We start from the raw sequence: 26,142 nt of genomic DNA, 5'->3' as shown, positions 1-26,142 counted from the left end.
TGGTTCTCCTATCTGCCATTGACAAAGGACTGCTTGAAATGATTAGAAGGATACTGAGGAGAAATGACAAAAGGGACAGAAAGAGCATCCACCTGCAAGATGAAAGATGTTATGTAGCAGAAAGTTTCACTAGGACTTGGGAAAGCTATGCTGAACTTGACTATGAAATTCACTGGATGATTTTCAGCCAGTCATACACACACTCTCAGATTATAGATTTTGATACAACCTATGGAGGGTCAGAGAGGGGAAAGTACGAATGTTGACTAAGAGGGCCACCCACCTCTGGCCACCACTGCCATTACCCTGCCCAGGCATTCAAAGGCCAGACACAGGCCACCAAGAAAGATTAGATGGGCTCAGTGCTTCTTAGTTTCTCTGAGGATGGATTATACTTGTGTCTTTCACCACTCTACTCAGAAAAGGGGGAGTTCATTTTCTGATAAGAACTAAGGTGCAGCTTTTGACCTATGGACAAGTTGACACAGGTTTCTTTAGTTGATTTTTTAACTAAATTTTCTAGAGTTATACATGACTATATAGAATATGTATATGCGTACTATACTGGTTTTCCCAAAGCATTCATGTCGCATAGGAATTAGGAAGCTCTCATGTGTGCATCTTGGAATACGAAGACATAAGTATTGCTAGAAAATCTAAATGAGCCAGTGCACAGATGGTGTTTAAAGACTGTGCACATGTAGGTGAAGGTAAGGTTTTCCTCTGATGTTAAGTCTAGTCGTGTCCGACTGAGGATTGGTGCTCATCTCCATTTCTAAGCCAAAGAGCCAGCATTGTCCATAGACACCTTCAAGGTCATGTGGCTGGCATGACTGCATGGAGCACCGTTACACATGTACAAGTGATTAAAACATGTTATATGTTTGCTGCTAGAAACAACAAAGTAATTCTGGTAAGCAGCTGTAACATTTGAAGGACAGAGCTTGGCACAGATATTTTTGGGGACTACAACTCAAAATCTGAACATCTACTTCCTACCTACTGCAGCAAAGAGTTCGAAGGTTTCCATCTCCATCACTGTAAAATGGCCCTTTCAACTGAGCTCACTTAATCTTATCCCAAAACTGCTGTTTCCTAGTTTACTGTCTAGGCTCTGACCAGCCCCACCCATATTAGCTGGAAGGATAGGAGTTAAATTTCAACAAATTTTAAAAACATCTAGGTCAAAATATGAGAGCTAAAGCTATTGCTGATGCTTCAAAATATAGCAGTAGGTGCAGAACAGGTGATGATTCCAACATAAATTTTGCTAAGAAATTGGAACAATGCATAATACTTGTCTATATAAAAATAAAGAAAAGCATTATCTTTCTACTAATTTCCTGTCCTTTTTCTCTTCAGTAATGTTAATAAAAATGCAGCAGAAATACTTGCTTTTATTTCCAGATTCTCATAAGCCACAACTGGTTTGAAAGTCAGTATTCAATTACAGGTGTCTAGGTCTTACTTAAGCAATCTCATAACACTGTTGTAAACAGCACTGAAACCATCTGTGGGAGGAACCTGGAAAGCTCAAATGTATCATTCAAATGACACAATTACTTATTATATTTTCCATAACACATGACTATACACAAAGATATTATTAGTTAATGTGGGACCTATTCTAAAGGAAGACTTCATAGCACTGCAGTGAGGAAACAGCAGTTGGGCTCAGAACAGGGACCAACCTGGCCGAAGAAATAACAGAATAGGAGACACTCTGTTCGGACTGGATAGAAAGTACAATATGCAATGCAAGGAGAGTAAGGAGGCACCAAGGGAATTGAAACAATGAATGTTGACATACTATTTTTTTAACATCAAAATGCAAGTACAGTACTTGACAGTGTTATGTTTCAGATAGCAACTCCCAGAATCTCTTAGAAACTATTCAGAATAAGAGGCCATGCTAGCTTGGAGGCTTCTGGTACTTGTACTGGCACCCTACTCTCTACCACAAATTTTCTAAGCTCTGCAAAATATTGAAGCCTGCTGCACATGGGCTATTTCTATAACCACAGAAGGATGTGCAGACGCCTGGTTCCTGGACATTAATGATCCCTTGGAGAATTCTTCAAACACGTCATATTCAATTACTTTGAGGAAAAAGAAAATAGCTTTCAGGAAGCAACTGTTGGTTAAAATTCAAAAACTCCTTGCTCCCATTTCCATTTCTAGTTTCAGAAAACAAGCAACGCGAGAAAATTTCCAAGAACCCTTGCCAAATCTGTTCACAAAAAACAGTTACAAATTATTGCAGCACTGTGTTGCATGAACACACTTGCACGCACACACACACACACACACCTGGGGAAGCAATCTCCCTTCTTTCTTCTCATATTCTCTCCATCCAAATAGAGGGAAACAACACTCTGTTGCAGAATTTACTTAAGTATTGCAATGCAATATTAACTCATGATCCTTTCACATTGTAGAGCAGGTGAGGATAAATTGTGACTGTCCAGATATTGTTGGATTGCAAGGCCCAGCAACCCTGGCCAGTATAGCCAATTGTGAGGAAAACTGGGAACTGTAGTCCATTTGATAGAATATCACATGTTCCAATCCCGATTCTACACAGGTTCTAATGCAGACTGAAGATTCACAGAATTCAAACTACAGTACGCAGTCGTCTATGAGTCTTAATAAGGAGAGGACAAGTCCTCCAACTTTCTCAATGCCTCTTAATCTGAAGAGATTTTGTTTTTTCTCTCACACTCTTTTGTTGCTCTTATGTGGCATAATAGATGCAACTGAATTTATTATGAAGCAACGTGAATTTGTCAGGGAGGTAGCTGTGTCTGGCAGAGGGTTATGTGGCCTGTGGCTGCGCTCTATCGCCTTCCCATTTACAGTAGAGTCTCGCTTATCCAACCTCCACTTATCCAACCTTCTGTATTATCCAACGCAGTCAGCCTTTTAGTAGTCAATGTTTTTGTAGTCAATGTTTTCAATATATTGCGATGTTTTGGTGTTAAAATCATAAATACAGTAATTACTACATAATGTTATAATGTATCAAACTGCTTTTTCTGTCAATTTGTTGTAAAACATGATGTTTTGGTGCTTAATTTGTAAAATCATAATATAATTTGATGTTTAATAGGCTTTTCCTTAATCCCTCCTTATTATCCAACATTTTCTCTTATCCAACGTCCTGAAGGGCTGTTTATGTTGGATAAGTGAGACTCTACTGTATTTCTGATGCAGCAGCAAGACTTTGCCTTCACACTGCAGACAGGTACAGCTGCCTCCTGCCCCACAAGAAACCACTCTGGTGCAACAGAAACTCACAGCAAGCAGAAGGCATGCAATGATGTGTCAGAAAGCTCCCCCAATTAACCACACTGAAAACACAACTGCATGTTTTAAATCTTGGATACTGCATCCAAACATTGCATCTTCAATGGAACCAACAAATGTGTGGATGATCTTCCTAATGATCTCTGTGTGGTGTGTGCATATGTCTGTGCAGCATGCATATTGAGGTATAAGCATGTATGTTTGCATGTACATGTGTGATATGTATGGCCCTCAGATCAAAGGGGCAGTGAGTACTCTCCACTTTAAAGAAGCTATCCAAGATTTTAAACTTATCTGGGAAGGCAGCACATGAACATAGTACTTTCTTTAAGATCAGACTAAAACCCAGGTTATAATCTTATTCTTACTCATGTCTAGAATGAATTCACTAAATCAAGTGGATTTAACTCCTTGTTGGCTCACCATTCAACACGAAATTCAATGGGCCTGCTCTTTGTTACTGTCTTTACGTCATTTCTGACTTATGGCAACCCTAAAGTGACCGTATCAGGAGGCTTCCTTGGTTAGACTTGTTCAAACAGGGATTGCTGTTGCCCGTGCCTTCCTCTGAGACTGAGTGGCTGTAAGTTGCCCAAATTCACCTGGGGGTTGCAATGCCTGAGCAAGGATTTGAACTCTGTTCTCCAAGAGTCCTTTTCAAAAACTCAAACCAGCACATCATGTTGGCTCTATTCAGAACTAACCCACAGAGTTCCAGCTCTGGAGTGAATTCACAGTCCCACAGACCCTGAAGCCACCAGTGTACAATGCATATGTACAATGTAGCTAAGGAGAGTTGCTTTCACCATTTGGAGTGAAATTTGGGGGAACTGTCAACTCCACAGAAGGATGTTCATCATTCAATGTACAGGCGGAGATTTGCCTTCACAGCCCAAGCACCATGCTACAATCATACTGTAATTTTTCCACCCCACCTCCTAACCTGATTTTCCACAGTCCCTTAGCACCTTCACCTGAAAAGACCCTGGGTGTGTGTGTGTGTGTGTGTGTGGAGGGGGGGGGTGCATTTGTAACTGATGACATATAAATAGCTATGAAGGGGAGCACTGGCAGCTGCAGTGGGGCATGGCAACACGTGCTGACTTTGGAAGGAAAAACATTCCTGTAATGCAAGCTGGCAGTTGCATAAGTTGTTTCATTGGAGGCAAAGAGGCATCAACAGTTGTATAAAGTGATTAGTGGCAAAGGGAGTTCTAGAGAACGTGATTGCCCTTTGGTTTCACCTGCTTCTTTCTTCGATCTATGTATTCAAGCCTTTTTGCTTTCTTCTAGCTATAGAGGTCCCTTCCCCCTTTGTATAAATTGTAGTTTTTTGTCAGGGAAAGGAGCATCCAAGAGACTCCTGCCTCAGGATGGTTTACTCCTACACAAGAACTTTAGAAGTTCTTCTGTTGAAATTTGGCACCCCCAGTGGCACAGTGGGTTAAACCACTGAGCTGCTGAATTTGCTGACCAAAAGGTCAGCAATTTGAATCCGGGGAGGGGGATGAGCTCCCGCTGTTAGCCCCAACTTCTGCCAACCTAGCAGTTCAAAAACATGCAAATGTGAGTAGATCAATAAGTACCGCTCCAGCGGGAAGGTAACAGCACTCCATGGAGTCATGCCGGCCACATGATCTTGGAGGTGTCTACAGACAACGCCAGCTCTTCAGCTTACAAATGGAGATGAGCACCAACCTTCAGAGTTAGACAAAACTAGACTTCATTTCAGGGGAAAACCTTTACCTTTACCTGTTGAAATTTAAGTACAGTAATCTTTTGTCTATCACCTTTCCTACCCAGTTGGATTTTCCAAAACATAAATAAAATTTCCACAAAAATATAAGTGTTCCCCTTTTAAACCTAACATGAGCACCATGAGCAGTTCTCCCATTTTGTACCACAAACTGATAGTGCACTAACTGTATTGCATCCTGATTGATACAGATACCAAATGTTCCAAGAGTTTGGACAGGCTTTCGTTCCTGGAGGACTCTGTGACCCTTCTTGCAGCTCTCCCTTCCAATTCCTTCTATTCTTGGTGGCAAGCTCAGAAGGGAAAGAAGCCCGGCATGCCTCCAGCTTGTAAAATGAAGAAGCAGATGGAGAACCAAACAACTTTTCCCAGCTCTAGAGAGGAGGATGGGCAGAAGCGGCAGTTGGTAGCTTCTGTTTATGCTTCCTTTGGAGCCTGTGGGGACACCTGTTTCTGGGCACAAGGACCACAGTTCCTGGCCCTGTTGCCCCTTCTCCTCATCCGCCTGTCTCTGCCAGGATCTAGGCAGCATGTTTGTCGTCGTCCCCCCCCCCCCCCATCTCCAAAATAGGACAAACAAACTCTCTTGCACAGGCAATTGACTTCGGAAAAGGAAGTATAGATATCCTGTTGGGATGGTTTCCTGAAGCTGCTCCCTGGCAGACAGAGGAAGAGATTGCTCTCTTTCGCCACTCCCTCTCCCACCCCACAGGAAAACTAACTCCCCATCCCGTTCTCCCTCACCCTCCCCTGATCAGAAGAGATGCATGAAAGGGATCCCACAAATCCATCCCCAGGCTCGAGGGCCAGATTCTTGTGTGGATTCGGACAGGAGTCGGCACCATCTCCTTCAAAAACCTCCAGCCAGCCCAAGACAGTTTGTGACCTAGGCGACCATGGCCACACACCTTGCACCCTGTTGCTAAGCCAGGTCTGAAAAGGGGCAGGCCAAACCTGCTGTCCAACTTTATAAGCTTCTTGGTATGCTCCATTGTATTGGCGAGGGAGAGCCACAGTCCAAGTTGAAAGGCCTAGTTTGTGACCTATAAAGCCCCATATGGTTCAAGTCCACTCTATCCAGCAGACCATATCTCTCTATAGGAGACAGTCCAGGCTCAGAGATCCTCAGGAGAGGCCCTTCTCTCAGTCCCGCCATCATTGCAATTGCAGTTGATGGGGACATGAAAGAGGCCTTCTCAGTGGCTCCCCCTGGGCTCTGGGACCCCTCCCTTGAGAGACCGGGAAGGCCCCCTCCCCTGTTGTCCTTCCTAGGGCAGAGTAAAACATTTTTTATTTGGACCACCTTTTGAAACAGAATGTTTTCAAAGAACGGGCAAAGTGCTGCTGTACTGTTTTAACTGAATTTTAGAGCTTTCATTGAAAAGTATTTTATTGGGATCTGAATTGTTCTTATACAGCAAACAGTTTAATTCCATTTCTACATTCACTTTTTAATGTTTTAACTGTCTCCAGCCTGGTGTTGTGGCTTGAGCATAGGACTAGGACTCTGGAGACCAGGCCTGGACTCCCTGACTGGCCACCAGGTGACCTGGAGTGAGGCATGCTTTCTCAGCCTCAGAAAACCATTGAATTAATCTACCTGCGGGGCCCCAAAAGTCAGAGACAACTTAAAAGCACACAACCATAAGAACAAGAGTGCTTTAATTGTCTTCCAAGTACTGATATAATTGTATTGTTTTTAATTGTTATTATTATTCACATTTAAAATAATAATATTCTAGTTTTCACCAAAACTGAGTTTCCTGGCTTGATAGCAGTACGTATGAAAAACATCTTGGAATCCTCCTGGACAACAAGTTACACATGAGCCAACAATGTGATTTGGCGGCAAAAAAAGCCAATGGGATTTTGACCTGCATAAATAGGAGTATAGTGTCATGCTACCCTTCTATTCCGCCTTGGTCAGACCACATCTGGAATCACACTGTGTCCAATTCTGGGCACCACATTTTAAGGGAGATGTTGACAAGCTGGAAAGTGTCCAGAGCAGGGTGACTAAAATGATCAAGCGTCTAGAGAGAATAAGCCCTATGAGGAGCGGTTTAAAGAGCTGGGCATGTTTAGCCTGCAGAAGAGAAGGCAGAGAGGAGACAATGATAGCTATGTATAAATATTGTGGGAAAGTCATAGGGAGGAGGGAGCAAGCTTGTTTTCTGCTGCCCTGGAAACTAAGACACAGAACAATGACTTCAAACTACAGGAAAGGAGATTCCACCTGAACATTAGGAAGAACTTTCTGTGTGAGAGAGCTGTTCAGCAGTGGAACTCTCTGCCCAGAGTGTGGTGGAGACTCCTTCTTTGGAGGCTTTTAAACAGAGGCTGGATGGCCATCTGTCGGGAGTGTTCTGAATGAGATTTCCCTGCTTCTTGGCAGGGGGTTGGACTGGATGGCTCATGAGGTCTCTTCCAACTCTAGGATTCTATGATTCTCTGAAAGTAAAATCGAGCCCCAACTTTGGTGAAAAGAAGAGTCGTGTGAGACTCCAAGAATCCCAGAGTTGGAAGAGACTCCAAGGGCGATCCAGTCCAACCCTAATCTGTAATCCATCATAGCCCTCCCGACAGATGCCCATGCAGCTTCTGCTTAAGGACCTCCAGAGAAGGGGGCTCCACCACCCTCTGAGACAGCATATTCCAACTTGTTGTTGTTGTTGAGACTGCAAATCCCTCCTCATGCTTTGAGTCCCCCAGAGGAAAGCGCGGAGCTCTTACCTGTCCCAAAGCGGGGCCCAGGCGCCCTGGAAGCCAAGCTCGGCCTCGCCCGCCCGCCCGCCTCCTCTCCCCTTGCAAAGTGGCCCGGGCTCAAGGGAGTCCCTTCTTGGCGGCGCGTCTCGCTCTCTCTCTGCCTCCCCTTCCCTCCTACTTGGCGCCGAGCACAGCTCAGGGGAAGGAAGGAAGGGAGGGAGGGAGGAGGCGGCGGCGGCGGCGCTGGCGCTTTGGGTTCGCTGGGGAGGCAGGTGTGGACAGGCGCCCAAGAGGCGCGCTCCCCGCAGGAAGAGCCCCGCGCAGCACAGCTAGAGCAGCCCCGGGACTCCCGGGAGTGGCCCCTCGCCGCCCTGCCGTGGAGCCCCGAGCAGGGAAAGGTCCATTGCCAAGGACAGGGCAAAACAGAAATATTGAGTTGCTAAGCGAAGGCGGGGCAGGGCTTGCCACCCGCCCCACTTGGGCCAAGGCTCTGCAGTTGCGGGGAGGGGGGGGGGTTCGTTCAAGGTCTCCTGCCCCTGGGCCCGTGGCTTCCCAAGGGGATTTCTGCAGGTGTGGCTTCCCCGGGACATTCCTTCTGCCTGACATTTACGAAAAGCACAGGAGCCCTCTCCAGTTTTCCCTTTGGCAGCTTCCCTTTCCTCCTTCACTTCTGTCCCACCTCTTTCTCTTTATTCCTGTCCTATTCATGCACTCCTTCCTTTTTTAAAACATTTTTTATTCAAAAGTACAGAAATAAAAAGTAAATATTTCCCCTGACGTTAAGTCCAGTCATGTCTGACTCTGGGGGTTGGTGCTCATCTCCATTTCTAAGCCAAAGAGCCGGCGTTGTCCGTAGACACCTCCAAGGTCATGTGGCCGGCATGACTGCATGGAGCGCCGTTACCTTCCCGCCGGAGCAGTACCTATTGATCTACTCACATTGGCATGTTTTCAAACTGCTAGGTTGGCAGAATCTGGAGCAACAGCGGGCACTCACTCCGCTCACGGGATTTGAACCTGGGACCATTCGGTCTGCAAGTTCAGCAGCTCAGCACTTTAACACACTTCGCCACCAGGGCTCCTTAACAACCAACAAACAGCAACAGGTGGGAAGGAGGGATGGGTTGCAGAAAGCAAGAACAATATCTCCCCCCCCCCCCCCCCGAAAAACAAAAACAAAAAGGTTTTTCTATAAACTAAACAGTAAAGGTTTCCCCTTGACATTAAGTCTAGTCATATTGGACTCTGGGGGTTGGTGCTCATCTCCATTTCTAAGCTGAAAAGCCCGCATTGTCTGTAGATGCCTCCTAGGTCATGTGGCCAGCATGACTGCATGGAGTGCCACTACCTTCCCACGGAAGCCATACCTATTGATCTATTCGCATTTGCATGTTTTCAAATTGCTAGGTTGGCAGAAGCTTGGGTTAACAATGGGAGCTCATCCCTTCTGCAGATTTGAACCACCGGCCTTCCAATCAGCAAGTTCTGCAGCTTAGCGGTTTAACCCACTATATATAAAACTAGATCACAACAAACAAAATCGTATTTAAAACAATCATCCCAATCGATAGAAACCCATATTATTAAACACCTACTAAATATATGAAAAGAAGAACTAGTCTACAAGATTCACACTCACTGCCTGATCATTTTTCTTCTTATCTTCTGCTCTCTTAAAATTCATGCACAAGGCCTTAACTTGCAAGGGGGATCCTTGCGGAGTAACTTCTGGGCCATTAAGTGGCTCCTCTTGCTGTTACACAAGTGAAAGGAAAAGTGCAGAGGCCAATTGTGCCAATTCCTGATTTGCTCAATTTATAGGGAAGCCTGAGTCCTTAAGTGACCAATATATTAGCTATAGCAGTGGTTCTCAACCTGTGGGTCCCCAGATGTTTTGGCCTTCAACCCCCAGAAATCCCAACAGCTAGTAAACTGGCTGGGATTTTTGGGAGTTGTAGACCCAAACACCTGGGGACCCACAGGTTGAGAACCACTGAGCGATAGGCTCATCTAGGGGTTTAGCTACAGGGAAGGCTTCCCTTTCATCAGTGGTTCTCTAAGTGTGCTCTGCTGAGCCCTTGGGGCTCCACAAACCTTACTGAGGGGCTCTGCAGTTCTCTCCTCCTCTTCCTCCTAGCTTTTCCTCCTCTTTCATGCTCCTTCCTCTCCCACTGCCTCTCTCACCATCCTTGTCTTCCTCACTGCCCAGATCCTTTCCCCCTTGCCTTGCTTGCTTCCAAAGGCCTATTTCCCTCCCACCACTTGGAGGGGGCTTTGATTGTGCTTTTCCTGCATGGCAGAAGGGGGTTGGACTGGATGTCCCCCTGGGGTTGCTCCTATTATTATTATTATTATTATTATTATTATTATTATTATTATTATTATTATTACTACTACTACTACAACAAAGGCTGAGTGGCCATCTGTTGGGGGTGCTTTGATTGTGCTTTTCCTGCATGGTTGCAACTAAATGTGGTGGTTAGTTGTGTTGATCCCCAACCTTTTGACCTCTCAAATACACCTAGCTACATTTCCCATCAGTGTCAGTAAGGGTGAGATTAAAATATGCTTTGGCCTTATCTCATGTTTACATAATGGTCTGTGCTCTTTAGCTTTTTCAAAGTGGTTGTCTTTGAGGCTGAGAGAGTATAAACCAGTACAAGGTTACCCAAGGGCTTTCTATGCCAAGATTCGAATCCTGGTCGCCAGAGTCACCATCCAACACTCAAACCACTATGCCATGTTGTCTGAGCTACCATATCACCCCTTTAAAGTCACATTTTGGGTGTTTTAAATGCCCTTAAAATCAAGATGCTAAACTGCAGTTTACTGAGTTTGTGTGTACATCTGGTATTGTTCCCAAACAGCATAGCCAGGCTCTTGTGTTGTACTTAGACCTTGGAAGCTACATCCCTTCTGCAGATTGTAATTAAAGCATCTGTCATTTGCCTTCACCCTGGTGAATCTCTATCTGGAAAACATAGGCTGTTAGTGTAGCTCACCAGTCAGGGGTCTCCCTGATTGAGGTCCATGGCTTTAAATTTTGACTTCAAAATCACTGGGTAAAGCTGATCTTGGGCCAACCGACCGCACAGGGTTCTTGTGAAGATGAAAAAAGAAAGCCATTTATGCTGCCTTGAGCTCATCTGAGAATAGATAAGTCAAGAAAAAACAAAACCTATAATGACTGCAACTTATGACAGCCTTATCATACAGCTTTCTTGGCAAGATTTATTCTGAGCAGGTTTGTCATTGCCTTCCTTTGAGGCAGAGAGTGTGTGACTTGCTCAGGGTCTCCTGATGGTTGCTTATGACTGAGTGGAGATACAAAGCTTCATCTCCCAGAGTCCAATATTCAAACTGGCACTCTGGTTCTTTAATAAACAAATTTCAGACAAGATAGTTGGCAACAATCCCTCTCCATTGGCCATCACACCAGCCTCTGGTGCAATCTCTGAGTTTGCCCCACTTTTCCACATTCCAGCCTCCCAGCATACTGTGTCTGAGCCTAGAGAGCCACCCTCCCTTCCCAAGGCCCTTTGACCACAGCTGCTGTCAAAAATCTCCAGGCTATCCTCCAAGTCAGGCTTGGTGTCAGCCTCACTTGGAACAGTTATTTGAGTTGAGATTCCACAGAAAGTCTTAAGTTCAGCCACATAACATCGAAAGGTCCAGAGGCAGTAGGATCCACATACAAGATGATCTCAACTGCAGTGGGTTGGGAGATGTTTACCAGAGAGACCTTCCTGCAGACACAAGGCAGGAAGCCTTTCAAGCAGACATGTCCACTGGCATGCGGTCAGATCACCTTACCTGACTCTAAGAAGACACACAAACACACACATTCTCCACTTACTCGGAAGATTGCCAAGCACCAAAAAAACAAGGCAAAGCTTGGGTATGGAAAGCAACAACTATAAACAGGTTTAATAGAGAATAAAAAGTAGAAAGATAAATAGTAACAAGAAAACTAATTCACTAGCAACAGTAAAAGACAGGGTTCCAAGCAGAATGCATCAAACATGTTTAAGCAGCACAGGTCTTTCTTCTGTGATAGAATCGCACATGTACAGAGCTTAATATATACAGGTTGAGTTTTCCTGTATATACATAATAACATACCTTCGAAATGTGACTCAAGGCTAAACCAGAAATGCACCTATGTTTCATACGTGCTTTGTAATTTTAGTAATTTTATACACCATTTTTAAAAACAATTTTGTGCATGATACCAAGTTTGTTTATACTGAACCATCTGGAAGCAAAGATACCACTCTTTTAGCCATCCATGTAGGCCATTTTGGAGTATTTCAGATTTTGGAACTTTGGATAAGATGTTCAACCTGTGTAATAATTTTAATTCCATATCTGATGGCAGTACCACTATAAGGCAGTGTTAGGTTGAATCCACAACGGCAAAATAATTCACTTTATCTAACATTAATTCCAGTCTTGTCTGAACACGCAACATTGTTCCTGTTTCAAAGTGAAAGCACTTATTTCAGATACCTGAAGGTTTTTATGCAATTTTTAAAAAGCCTTTTTACTCCATTGCTGTGGAGAAAAAAACTAGTTTTTAAAACATAAGAAATGTGTTTTGATTGGCCAGGATAATGGAGTTTGAATTTAGATAACAAGGTTTGTGGAAATGGTGTCTGACTTTAAAATGTCCTTTAACCTTTTCCCAACCTCAGAGCAGAAGTACATTTGCATTGCAATTCTCATTCTCCCCAGTGTGCATGGCGGATAATCAAACGTGATGGAAGTTGTTGTTCAATAACATCTGTGCACCCAAATTGTGTAACAGCTAAAAAGCACCAACTATCATGTAAAAAGGTATACTTGGCCCTCTGTATTCATGAATTCTTCATCCATGGATTTAATTGCCTATTGAATGCAACCATAAGACTGATATGGCCCTTAGTGAAAATGAGTTTGACACTCCTGTTGTAGGGTGACACTTTTTTATCTTCCTCTGGAGTAGTGGTTCTCAACCTGTGGGTCCCGAGATGTTTTTGCCTTCAACCCCCAGAGATCCTAACAGCTGGTAAACTGGCTGGGATTTCTGGAAGTTGCAGGCCAAAATACCTGGGGACCCACAGGTTGAGAACCACTGCTCCAGAGGAAGGTATTACCCATTGCATAGTCATCCAGCAGTGGTCGCTTTTCCATATGGAGGAACTGATGGGGAGGCTCTAGACCAGCCCTGCACAATTTGTCAGTAGTAAGAGGCTAACATTAAAATAGGCAAAGTCTCTTTGGGCCGCAGCTAGGTTTTTAGCATCTCACTTTCCAGGTAAAGCCATAATTAATGAATAAACTATTGTGCAAATCAACCATATTTTTTTTTAAAAATGAAGTTTCAATTGATATCAGTTAATTACACTGGTTATGCAAGATTTGTATTTGTTATGAAATCACATTAATGGGGAAATTACTTAGCTAATTAGCTAAATATAAACAGTAAGAAAATGCATTCAAGCTTGTTTCACTTAGCAATAATAAAATTATAATGCTAACAATGAGAATTTTTAATAATTAACATTGGAAAACGCATATCTGGACAATGCTGGTACATAAACTAGAAATGGTTGTCTTGAGTGATTAACACTCTCTGCCTCATAGAAAAGTGCAAACAAGCATTTCTTCTGTCAGCATTCTTGGCTGACACTAAGCATTATTGGCTGACACTGATCAGCCCTTTCTCTGCCTGTCTGACCAGGAGGGCAGTCAGGAAGAGCCGATCAGTGTGGGGCAGTTCAGCCCCTTTGCCAGCCTTGCACCATTCCCATGGGAATGGCATGACAGGTGAAGCATGAAGGAGCAAGGCTTCCCCTTTTTTTGTTGGCCTGACTACCTTCCGCATGCCACAGGGAAGCCCTTTGCGGGCTGCATATGGCTTACATGCTGTATGTTGTGCAGACCAGCTCTAGATTTTGCGATAGGGTGTAATTTTCAATGGATATCCAGAGAAAGCTAGCCAGGTATCTTTTTCTGTTTTTAATGACAGAATACCTGATTCTTTGTGTATTCGCTAAATATTGGAACAATTCTCCTGTGCATACCAAGGGTTTTTCTTGCTTTAGTTTGTTAAACCATCACACATCCACCTAACCTCAGAGAAAATGACCCAATATAATGGCTCTTTCCATCTGTCAACATACAACTTTGGGGCTGGGTTCAAAAATGCTTGTGTGTGTGCATGTGCTGTGCCTAGCTTCCTCAGAGCACCATAGTTTCCTCGAGGACTTTATCTTCTCCAGTTTTACATTATGCCCCAAACTGGAATTGCAAGGGGGTGGTGCATGGTCATTTGAAGGAGAACCTATTGAACGCCACTATCAAGTCCCCATCCTCTCTTTCCCAAGGGTGTGCAAGATTTCTCCTACATTACACCAGGAATTTATCTTCTTGCTTGTTAGAGCAAGCATCTCACATTGCTTGCTCGGGCAGACAGTAACATGGCCAACTGTATAGCCATACGTCCTGTAGCAGTCCACCTGGCTAAAAGCAGAAAAAATTAAGCCAAAAGAATCTGAGAGAGAATGTTTACCATCAAGTTGTCCATTCCATTACTCAGGTGAGGAAGCTGATTTAATTTTTTTTATTTTGGGAGGAAGGAAAATGAAAAGTATTTTGAGAATGGAGGCCAACAAGGATTGAGATAGGCTTGCCACGTGCATTGAGAAGCAAGCTGCACTACTGTGTATTTTCCCCCTCAAATTTATGGAGGAATCATTATGGCAAAGTAAAGCATGGTGCTGACCAGTTGTCTAGGCATGGGTCCTCATGCAGGAGAGATGTCTCAGAATTGCCAGGGAAGAGGCATAACCTGGAAAATGATCCACGTATACCTCTACTCTGTACTTAGAGCTAACAATTGCAGGGTTGTACCCAGTATGACAAAATTACAGACTGGTACTGGCAAGCATATATAAGATCTACAGGTACAAGAAGAAACAGGTCGAAAATACAACCAGCAATACGCATGTGAAGACCTGTTTTTTCTTGTGTCTGTTGTGCTCAGTGTGATAAACAAGAGAACGATTGTCTGCTGTACTATTCTTCTCAGTCTTTAGACAAAAAGGCAACAAGATGAAGAAGGAACACTACTGTGTCCTAGACTTCCTTAACAGAAGTCTTTGATGGCCCTGCTCATCTGAAATGTCATCAACTCCTACCAAAAGCAAAAAATCATGAATATATTGTAGCAGAGGCATCTTAATGAATGCAAAATGTATGTCTTTAGCACCAAGCTCTAACTGGTAGATCTTGTGGGTTCAGAGTAGAGGAGGGTGGAAATATGGTAAGGCTGAGCATTTCCTGTGAGTGAGCAAGTGGGACCTCAGTCATGCTGTTTTGGAGGGCAGCTGGGGGGAAGGGGGCAAGGAGAATGAAATGTTAATCTCAGGATAGGCACAAGCACAATTTCACAGAAAGGTCTTGAGTGCTTCCCATCTACGTTTTGGTGGAAAATCAAGGTGTTGGACAAGTAATGAGTAGATCTATTGTTGTGGAGAGGAACAACAATAGGGTGGGTTAAAGAAGAGTTGGTTAGATGGGAGGGTGGAAATTTTCCTTCTACCATTTTTCTGGTATAAATACAGTGTTGTGTATCCTCCCATCAGCTGAAGTAGAAATCTGGAGCCTGAGTCAGAAAATTAACATACTAAAATTAGTACACCTCAAAAAATATTGTTTTCCTACAATGCTTTTGCTTTCCTTCAATGATGATACTCCAAATATGCTTTCCCCTCTCCACTTTTCTATGGATCTCATTTGAGTGTCTTTATCTATACACATAATAAATGTGAAAATATGTATATATGTATGTGGCTGGGCTGTCCACTTACACAGACAAGCTTATGCCTCCACAAACAGCTATAGCCCCCACTACTCAGGAGACACCAATGGCCCTCCTTCCAATGGCATTGCAGGTTATACCATGTTTCCCCAAAAATAAGAGAGTGTCTTATATTAACTTTTGCTCCCAAAGATGCTCTAGGTCTTATTTTCAGGGGATGTCTTATTTTTCCATGAAGAAGAATTCACATTTATTGTTGAACAAAAAACCGAACATTTATTATATACTGTACAGTAGTTGTCATCACAAACCAACATAACCAGACAAACTGTGAATCCTATCAAGAATTTCTTGTTACTACCGTTATTTCCATGTACAACACTCTATGGTACGTACATTTACCGATCCTGCATGCTCTGGTGTTCTGTTTGGCGGGCGTGCTTCCAAACAAAAACTTTGCTAGGTCTTACTTTTGGGGGAGGCCTTATATTTACAAATTCAGTAAAACCTTTACTAGGTCTTATTTTCTGGGGATGTATTGTTTTAGGGGAAACAGGGTAGAGAGCACCGTGAACATGTACAAGAGCCCTGCCAATGTCCTCCACAAACATCATACTGCCCACCACCCAAGTGAGGGCTTTCATTTGGGGACAATTACATGCTCGATTTTATGTGTTTCCTCTACCACAGACATCCTAGTGTTTCTTACTCTCTCAATTAGTGTCAGGTCTGCATGACCCCACCCACTGCCTCTCCCTTAACACTTCCCTGCCCACTTTCCATGCCCACTGAACATTTTGGAATTGTAGATACTAAGATGTGCCTGCAATCAATGAGCACTCTGAACTCGACCAAAGATGGAATTGGACCACACTTGGTACACAGAGCCCCCATGACCTGCAAAAAATACTGGAGGTCTTTGGGGGAAATTTACCTTTGTAGTTGTAGTTCATCTACATCCAGAAAGCACTGTGAACCCAAACACTGATGGATCTGGACCAACTTGGCATGCACACCTGATATGCTGAAATTTGATTACTGGAGGGGTTTTGGCGGGGGGGGGGGGGGGGGCTGACCTTCCTTTCTGGGGGTTGTAGTTTATCCACAACCAGAGAAACTGTGACGTCCACCAATGATGGACCTGGACCAAACTTGGCACACAGAACCCCATGACTAACTCACCCTACTGGAGGGGCTTGAGGGGACTGACTTGCCATAGGGGAGTTGTAGTTTACCCTACAGCCAGAGAACACACTGAACCCCACCGATAATGCATCTAGAGAAAACTTGCCCAACATAACAAACTTTAAGTACTGATGGAGTGTCTTGGGGTTAACCTGGCATGATGTGAGTTGTAGTCCAACCACAACCTTATGCATTTTGTACAACAAAAAATTGCAAAAGTCAAAATAGTCAAAACCTGGAAAAAGCTAGAGCACTTGTCAATAAAGAATTGGTTGAACAGAATATGGGCTATAGCCCTATTGGAAAAGTTATCATATACAGTAAAATTAGCAAAAGGAGAAATAAAAGGAAATCTGTTTGATAATACATAGAAGCTATTTACTAGTTTCATGTGTAAATGTAATGGCAAATTCAAACCACCAAAGCCCAAGAAAGATTGTGGATGAACAATTAGAAAATACATTACAACAATTATATGTAACAGATGAAATTAGAATAATTAAAAGAAACAGAATGGACAAACCTGTATTTTTATAACACCATCGTATTTCACTGATTTTAAGATGCACTTTCATTCCAAAAACCAAAGGCTAAAAAAGGAGTGTGTGTCTTAGAATCACCGGTGTCCTATATTTGTAGTTGTTTTTAAAAGAAGATCAGATCTCTCAGGTGGATTCCCCCCTTTGCTGCCTTATTCCCAATCTCTCAGATTGTTTCCCCTTTTCCTTCTGATGCTTTATTCTCAATATCTAAACTGGTTTTTCCTTTTCTTCACTGCCTTGCTCCCAATCTCTCAGCTGGTTCCCCCCCCCCCCCTTTTCGTGAACTGCCTTGGTCCAGATCTGTATGGAGTATGGTTTCTTTTAAGGATTTTTTTCCCCTAAAATCGAAGCTCCAAAAATGAGGTGTTTCTTGGAATCAAGAATTCCCTTTTCTCTAAAATCAAAGCTCAAAGAAGGGGGAGGAATATCTTGGAATTGATGGCATCCTTGATTTGGCGAAATGCGGCATATGAATTAAGGGGTTGGGGGAGCGAGTATAGATCTGTGAATAGATGATATAACTACACAACTGTATCATGTTAAATGTTTTGGAATAAGAGAATAAGTATTTAATAAGAAAAGAACCCCCCCCCCCAAAAAAAAACAGATATTCCATAAGGCTTACGTAGTTAATGGTTTTTCCCTTCAGAGTATGCATGTTAAGAAATAGATCTTTCTGTTGAGTATGACTTTTACATTATCTTTTTTTATGTATCTTGTATGTCTCATGTAACTATGTGTATTGTAAATAACCTGTAGCCACTATATATGTTCCCTATAGGATCCATATAAAAAAACTCAGAAAAACAACTTAAAGAATATACTACAATCCACCTGATAAGTTGAAACCAGTTGTGGTTTTGGAGTCTACTATCCATAGTAAAGAAATCAGAACAATTATTATATATAAGAAGAGGAGTCAATTTGTGTATTTGGAGCAATTAAAGAACTAAAGAACAATTATTGTTCATGAGAAGAGGATGTTCATCTTTGTTCATGAGAAGAGGATGTTCATCAAAGATGAACATCTTGAAAGATGTTCATCTTTCAAGAGAAAAATATTATTTTTACTGTGAATGTAACAGTCCTTGGTTTGATTGTATAGCAATGCTTTTTGTATATGTATTCATATTGATGCATTGAACTAAATATAGGTTTAATGACATCTAAAACAATTTCTGTATTACTGTAACAGTCTTTGTTTTTCCCTCAGAAACCACCTTCTTTGATCAAGCCAAGCTCCATTGTTGGCCAAGATGGACACGTTGTTGGTGCCCTTTACGCAAAGTAGGGACGTCTCTGACAATCAATATGGAGCACCCCATTTGTCAGTTACTAAATCAAAAGTGTTTGAATCCAACCTCAAGCAAGTATTGTTCTGGCCTCAGTGCTTCTGTTATAGACGATTATTGAGGATAGCGCAAAGCTCTTTAAAAGCTTTATCCTTATCAGGCCAAAAGACTCTAATCATTCTGAGAAACTGGTTTTCCAGAGACCTGAGAAATATACAGCTGCTTTATTTGGCTAAGCCTTTGGAGCCTAGAGCTGAGACTAGAAGCTCCTTTCATGATAACCTTTTAAAAAATCTATTCAACATATTTGGAAAAATTACATGTAGGACATACAGTATCACATTAGATATAAGATAATACTTATGGGTAATGAATTACCTAGCCTCTTTTGACCCATTAAAATATTCCTCAAGGCATAACTTGGAATTTTCCAGATACAATAGAGTCTGCTGCATAATGAAAAATATCCAATCTGCTTTCTTTTTATTGTGACTGAAGGGAGAAGTCAATCAATTTTACTTTTTCTTGCATCTATTTTTTTGCATCTATTTTTGAAAATTCAAGTGTCTGAAGAAATGTGCCATTTCATGTTTCTATTGAAAGAGCAATTCTAACCCATTTGCACGAGCCAAACTCAGAAGCAATTGCTAGCATGAAAATGTACCAAGGAAGACGAGGCAACCCTAAGCAAATACCACATAAGGATTCAGATACTGTACAGACCTTTAAGTGTAGACACGTGGAGTCAGTCCTCTGGCTGGAAAATTGGTCACTTCCGCCTTCTCCCACAATCACATTTTTAAAAAACCTTAAGATTTCTCCCTAGTAGATTTAGGCAAAAATGTATGCACTTTTAATCATTCTTACTGAAAAAAACCCCAAATCTCAGGAGCAGATAAATGTTTTGCAGTACTTATGGCTAAATTTCATTGCCATTTGGCTCATTACCAATATTTTTTACACTTGTAACACTTAACACTAGGTCAGCTGGGCACAATAACGGAAAGGGTTGTTGGAGAGATCAGAGTTGATCTGTAAATATTTAGAAAATATTGGTACCATCTTTAATAACAAGCCAGAGTTTATTTTTTTTTTAAAAAAGGTATGAAAGACTAAGGAGTTGGACTAGATGGATTTTGTAGTCCCAACTCTGATTTTAAGTTTACATCAAATGTTTCTTCCAATGAAGTCTAAGTAACATCCATTCTTTTCCCAACTACATGTTATTTTATTTCCTGGGTAATCCTGGACAATAAGATAGGCCATGTATAGTAGCTGACTCACACCAGAAGCGACTTGCAGTTTCTCAAGTCGCTCTTGACACGAAAAAAAAGTATCTGACTCAATATTAGTTTAAAATCTTCATGGGCAAATAAAGGTTTGAGCCTTCCCTTCCCTAGCCCAGCAGTTCTCAAAGTGTGCAGCACAGTCAGAGGCTCTGCGCTTCCCTCCTCCTCCTCCTCCTCCTCCTCCTCCTCCTCCTCCTCCTCCTCCTCCTCCTCCTCCTCCTCCTCCTCCTCCTCCTCCTCCTCCTAGTGCACAGAAGCAGGGAAGTTGGTTGCTCCCCCACTGCTGAAGTGCTGGAAAAGGCTGGATGGCCAGCTGTTGGGGGTGCTTTGATTTGTGCTTTTCCTGCATGGCAGAAGGAAGTTTGACTTGATGGCCCCTGGAATTTCTGTTGTTGTTGTTGTTGTTGTTGTTGTTGTTGTTACAAAGGTTGGATGGCCATCTGTTGGGGTGTTTTGATTGTGCTTTTCCTGCATGGCAGAAGAGGGTTAGAGTGGCTGCAATCTTCCACTGAAATACTGTTAAGTTTATGTTGGCTAAAACTATTCTTCATTTTAAATATTGTCTTGTTTGTTCTTTCTTCTTTGTGCTACAAATGAGATATGTGCAGTGTGCATAGGAATTTGTGCATTTTTTCAATTAGGTCACACAAACATTCTCTATTCATCTGCCACTGGCTTAGCCCATCTGTCAAGTTTTAAAATGCAATGTGGCCCTGGTGTCTTAAGTTTTCCCAAGCCTGATATGCATATATATATTATATATAATATATAAACATTTATTGGGGCTTCACAAGATACTTCTCCTTCAAAAAGGGCTTCACAGCTGAAAAAGTTGGAGAACTTCTGCCCTAGCCCAACAACCTCACCTTGACATGGCATTACCTCTTGTATTTCTTTGAAACTATATATTTAATAGTAAACTTTCCCACTTATCTACTTGTGCTTTAACATATAAATGATTCCCTGAATAAAAAAAATAAAATACATGCAAACATATATAATGTGTGACAAAACACAAGAGGAAAATTGGATTTTTCCCTAGAGCTGCTTAGCGGGTATTTAAAATTACTGAGTGGGAATTGAGAGGCATAGAAGAGGGCATGTTGAAACCCTGGTCTCCAGAGTCATAACTCAATGTTCAAACTACTACACCACATTGGCTTGGAGGTTGGAAATTGGCCCTCCATGCTTTACAGAAAGTACTTTTCTAGCAACAGGTAAAACTTCAGTGATGTCAGTTTGCCTAGAGCCTTTTGGCAACTTCTAGTGGGTGAGCCATGTGGCATGTGTCCAAATGAAGCCGATTCTTAGGCTAAAAAGCAGCTACAGAATCAGAGCCGTCCCTAGGTATTTTTCAAGTGTAGGCGAACAGAATTTTGGCGTCCCCCCAAACCAATCACTGAAAAATAAAAGCGTTGGATAAGCGAAAATGTTGGATAATAAGGAAGTATAAAGGAAAAGCCTATAAAACATCAAATTACATTATTATTTTTAAAATTAAGCACCAAAACATCATGTTTTACAACAAATCAATAGAAAAAGCAGTTCAATACATGGTAATGTTATGTAGGAATTACTATATTTGCAAATTTAGCACTAAACATTGAACAGGGATATAGGGCAGTGTGGACTTAGATAACCCAGATAGCCCTCAGTATTAAAAAAAACACTCTAAAATCAGGACAATAAATAAAGAACAACACTCTGAAAACAGAAGAAATCCAGACAGTAAACAATCAGGGACAGCTAACTCCTCCCAAAAAAAGATTCTCCCAGGCAAGAAGAAGCCAGGCCTTGAAGCCACAGGGCCATTAAATGCTAATCAAGGTGATTAATTACAACATTCACACCTGCTTCAAAGAAAAGTTCTTTCTCCCACCCTGGACCTTCTACAGATATATAAACCCCACATACCTAGCTTCCAAGTTCCTACAGACCTCACAATCTCTGAAGGCCCCAAAGGTGGGCTTGCGTGGTGCGAAGGTGGGTCTGCGCCGGCCGGAAGGCCCAGCGCGGTCGCTGGAAGGCCCGAAAGAGAAGGAGGTGGAGAGTGGTGCCCTCCTCCCAGGACGATGGTGCCCCCAGGACGATGGCGCCACAGGCAAATGCCTATTTCGCCTTATGGTTGGACCGCCTCTGTACAGAATTAAACTGCTCAAGAGGTAACTGGTGAAGCCAGGTGATAGAAGACAGCCCATTGTGTGTGGGTAAACATACACACAAACACATTTAAACAAACAATCCTATGGAAACATGATTATACCTTTTCTTAACAAAATTTAATAAAATTATTTTACATGGATTTTACATGGATGACTATATACAGCTTAAGCTCCAGGAGGCAGCTTTTGCACATGTTAATAAAATGCTCCAGCATTCAGAATTATTCAGATTAATTTCAAATATCTGCACAGGAAGAAGAGGGAAGATGCATAAATATAGTGTGAACATTTACTTTTCAAAAGCCTCTTACTGAATACAGATTGCAAACCACAGTGTCTCATGCTGGAAATCATTTTACAGCCAGGCTGCTTTGAGAGAAAAGAAGTGTGCAAGATTGCAAACAGAACCAGAAGTGATCAGGTTCTATGAACTGAGAAAAGGAAGTGGGATTCTCACTCATACATGCAGTGATTAAGGCTCACCCATAATTGCAAATATTACTGAAGCCTCCCATGGCTTATATTTGAAATATCCCTGGGAGGATATTTGTGACACCCTTCTTTCCTGATTTATCACAAAATAATAGTCCTGATGAATATTATGAGAAAGCTGCATTGTATTTCACTCTCAGGAACATGCTAAATCAGATGGCACTTTGCTTCTCTCTCTTTTTCCAGATGTAAAGGACTTCAAACTATTTGATTAACAGAGAGGTTTTGAACAAATTAACTCATGGAGGAGTTGAAGAATTGGAAGGATCATCTTGAGTACAAGATTTGCTTAATCTTATACTCACAGACTACTCTAGGTTTCCCCCTTCTCTATTTCCTGGACATTCCCCTGGACATTTCCCCTACCTTCCCCTGCTGGGAATTTTAAATGTTCCTTGGTCAGCCCTGCCCACCCTGGATAGTAAGTTCCTTTGATACACCTTATTCCCCAAAAACATCATATTCGCTTAAAACTTTTCAAAAACAGTTCAATTCAAGTAAAATAGTGATTAAAATAAGACTTCAGTGCTATCTAGATTTCTTAGATGGACGTTTGTTTGTTGGATTCCTCCAGAAGCAAAGACTACATATATAGTGCAAAGGAAGCCACAACACTTATCTTTCAGTTCTATATGGAGGCATCTTTAGCTGGTATGCTGGTATTTATAGGAACTATTCATTCATAAATTCCACAGTAGTTTCTTAATATGGGTCTATTTCCTTTCTTCTAATAGGTAGGATCTTAGTGTAGACAGCACCATTGATTTCACAATTTGCATAGAAGATCAAACATGTAGGCTCACATTATTTACACCAGAAGTGCACTGTGAATGGCTTTGTGGTGTTGGTACAATTGGCGCTTGCACTTATTAGGCCTGCCAGCCATGGGTCGGGGCATTTGACTGTTCATATGTTTTGGATACCACCTCTCATTAATGCCAGATAGCAGGGTTGATGGTTTGAAATGAGTGCAAAACATCTAGAGGCTCAAATGTCTTCCCACTCCCAGCATACCAGTTATTGGCCCTTCAGATTTGGCCGTGGTTACTCAGAAGTCCTGGTTCCCAGAGCACAGCTGATGGCGCCTGCAGCAATCTGGACTCCACGTACCCTATTTCTTCAATTCTAAGACATACTCCCCCCTCTCCTTATAAACATCTCTAAAAATGGGATGCATCTCAGAATTGTAAATATTTTTATATATATAACTGTTGGTGGTGCTGAAATTACTGTGCATCTTACAATAAAAAATATGGTATATATCTTCTTTTTGAGGAGAGAAAGGTTCAGGTCACTGATTTTCATTCACAGAGCAAAGGACCTAGGTTGCTTTGGCCCAATTCCCACCAAAGCAGAAGGGCAAAATGTTTTTCAGATATTCATTTGGCATGACAACCTGGCATCACAGCACATTTTAAAATGCCATGCAACAGAAGCACCAACCAGACAGACTGGTCATGATGTAGGTCATAGTGTTTCCCTATTTTTTTTCCTTTTAAGACAAAGAAGCATTTTGGCTTCTCTAACATTAATTGCCAATTCATTACCATCCCACTCAAAAGCCTCTGCTCTTTGTCCTTCCCTACTCCAACCTGCCCCTCCATTTCAGTCAGTGCATGTCAGAATCAGTAAAGAAGATGGGACAAACTGAGCACCAGCACTGCTTTTCAAACTATTTGCTATATAAATACATGACTGGGCTTTATGTTGCATTATAAAAATAAAAAATAAAAGCTGGGGTGCAGAAATGCTGCAGTCCCAGAAATTTGTGAATCGCAGTAAACCATAATTAGATGAACTGACACCCTCGTCTAAAGAGGGGGGGGCTGATTTATCCCTCCCCTTATGAAGTGTATCAGCATTTTAGTACAAACCAGCCAATTAGCCTTTTTCCACATTTCAAATGTTCTCTATCCCACTCTTTTCCCCTACCTCCTTCTTTCCCATAATGTTCAATGAAGAACAAGCCACATATAGGGACACTGGGCATTATTTCTTCTGCCATAAGGAAAGTCCTCCCGTTCCCAGAGTGCCAAGTCTTGTTTTCCAGATCTGAAAGTGCAGACTTGCCATAATCTTGACAAATCTATGTCATCCAACTGGTGGAAGAGGACATGCCCCATTCACGGTTATCCAGATTTTCATGATCTGTGGGGAACCTGGCAGCAACACGATCCATCCTAGCTGCTGGAAATGATTCATAGAATCTACCTCCTTGGTCTTCTTCAAGGCAATGCCCCACTGAACGTGGCAATGGGCAAGCACAGAAGAGAGCAGAAATCAGAGGGTTCTTGGGGAGGGAAAGACGGCATGACTTTTCCTCCAATTGAGGATTTGCTAATCTTGGGTTTGTAGCACGCAGAGACCTCGCACCTGCGGAAGAAGCAAAACCTCAGGTCACACCAACATAGCTCATCATAACCAAAACAGAAACAATCCCAGCAAAAATGCAGAAGACATTACATTTAAACACATGCACCTGGACTGGAATGGGGTTGGGGTTGGGGCAGGGGAGCATTCAGCCATCCTGCCTAGGTTAGGCTGGAAGAGTTAGAGTCCCCCTGACATGACCAGGCAAATTGAACCACAATGACTCCTAGGTAGTTGAGTCTCCTCAAGAATGATCACAGGAGTATTAAGTGATAAAATAACATGTAATATTCTTAAGACAACTACCATAGTTGAGCCCTTCCATAAATAACATGGCTAACTGCAATCTATCTTATGCATACCTAACTAAATACAAGCAACACTCAACACATAGAAACTTCTAAACATACCTTGTGCTTGTAAGAGTTCATATTCAAAAATGATAAAATGCTATTGGGTGAGACAAGCAATCCTTCAAGTATCATGGACCCAAGCCATTTAGGTCTTTACATTTTATCACCAGCAGCTTGAATTCAAACTAATTGGTATCTACTAGATTTCTAACCATGTGGCGTTATTAGAGATCAGTCTGGGGTTCCAGTGGGCAGTCTAGCTGCTACATTTTGCACTAACTGCATAAAACCCTGGCTGCACTCAGTGGGCACTTCATATAGATAAAATGGGTTCTGAAACTTTGTCCCCATCTCTTCACACACAAGTGATAATAGAAAGAGTAATACAATGTATATCTGACCCCTGGAATAATGAGTTGCTATTTAGGGCTTTTGTTGAGGAATTCCATATTGAAAGTAACTTTCCAAACTCTGCTCTGGGTTCATTGAAGATACACAGAGCGACTTGATTATGTTCTTCCTTAAAAGCCTTTTCTCCTTCATGACCAAATACACTGCCCCTTGAGCAACCTCAGCGACTGAGGATTAGAAAAAGATAGTTGCCAAACTAACTGAACCTTCTTGAAGGATGAGCTTCTGCTGGCTCTCAGGTGCGAATGGACAGTTTGGTCTGCCTGTTGGCATTGTATACTTGACCTAAGGTTTATACCACCAGAGCTCCAGGAATAAACTCTGGTATAAGTGAAATAAGTGATTTTCACATCCAATTATGAAGAAGCACCACGAATAACAAAATTAGATTTGCTGTTTGATCTAAAGCACCAAGTAACTTTAAGTTACTTTCTCACATTCAGGCTATCCTGATGTAGAAAGATCTGGTCCAAC

At 42.2% G+C, this 26,142-nt stretch overlaps 2 protein-coding genes across 6 annotated transcripts in view; both read right to left on the bottom strand.

Annotated features, from left to right (window-relative positions):
* Positions 1 to 8,169, bottom strand: part of pik3r6 (phosphoinositide-3-kinase regulatory subunit 6) — a 51,680-nt gene extending 43,511 nt beyond the window's left edge. For both annotated transcript variants that reach the window (XM_062970715.1, XM_016991284.2), the window contains exon 1: positions 7,796 to 8,169. The gene's annotated coding sequence lies outside the window, so the exon portion shown is untranslated. The remainder of the gene's footprint in view (positions 1 to 7,795) is intronic.
* Positions 8,170 to 21,345: 13,176 nt separating this feature from the next.
* pik3r5 (phosphoinositide-3-kinase regulatory subunit 5) overlaps positions 21,346 to 26,142 on the bottom strand; it is a 70,985-nt gene continuing 66,188 nt past the window's right edge. For all 4 annotated transcript variants that reach the window (XM_003217076.4, XM_062970713.1, XM_016991287.2 and 1 more), the window contains one exon: positions 21,346 to 24,907. In XM_003217076.4, coding sequence (XP_003217124.1) covers positions 24,760 to 24,907 — 148 coding nt within the window. In that variant the 3' untranslated portion in view covers positions 21,346 to 24,759. The remainder of the gene's footprint in view (positions 24,908 to 26,142) is intronic.

Source organism: Anolis carolinensis, chromosome 2, assembly GCF_035594765.1.
Source record: "Anolis carolinensis isolate JA03-04 chromosome 2, rAnoCar3.1.pri, whole genome shotgun sequence".
Lineage (NCBI taxonomy): Eukaryota > Metazoa > Chordata > Lepidosauria > Squamata > Dactyloidae > Anolis > Anolis carolinensis.
This window is presented reverse-complemented; position numbering and strand designations above follow the sequence as displayed.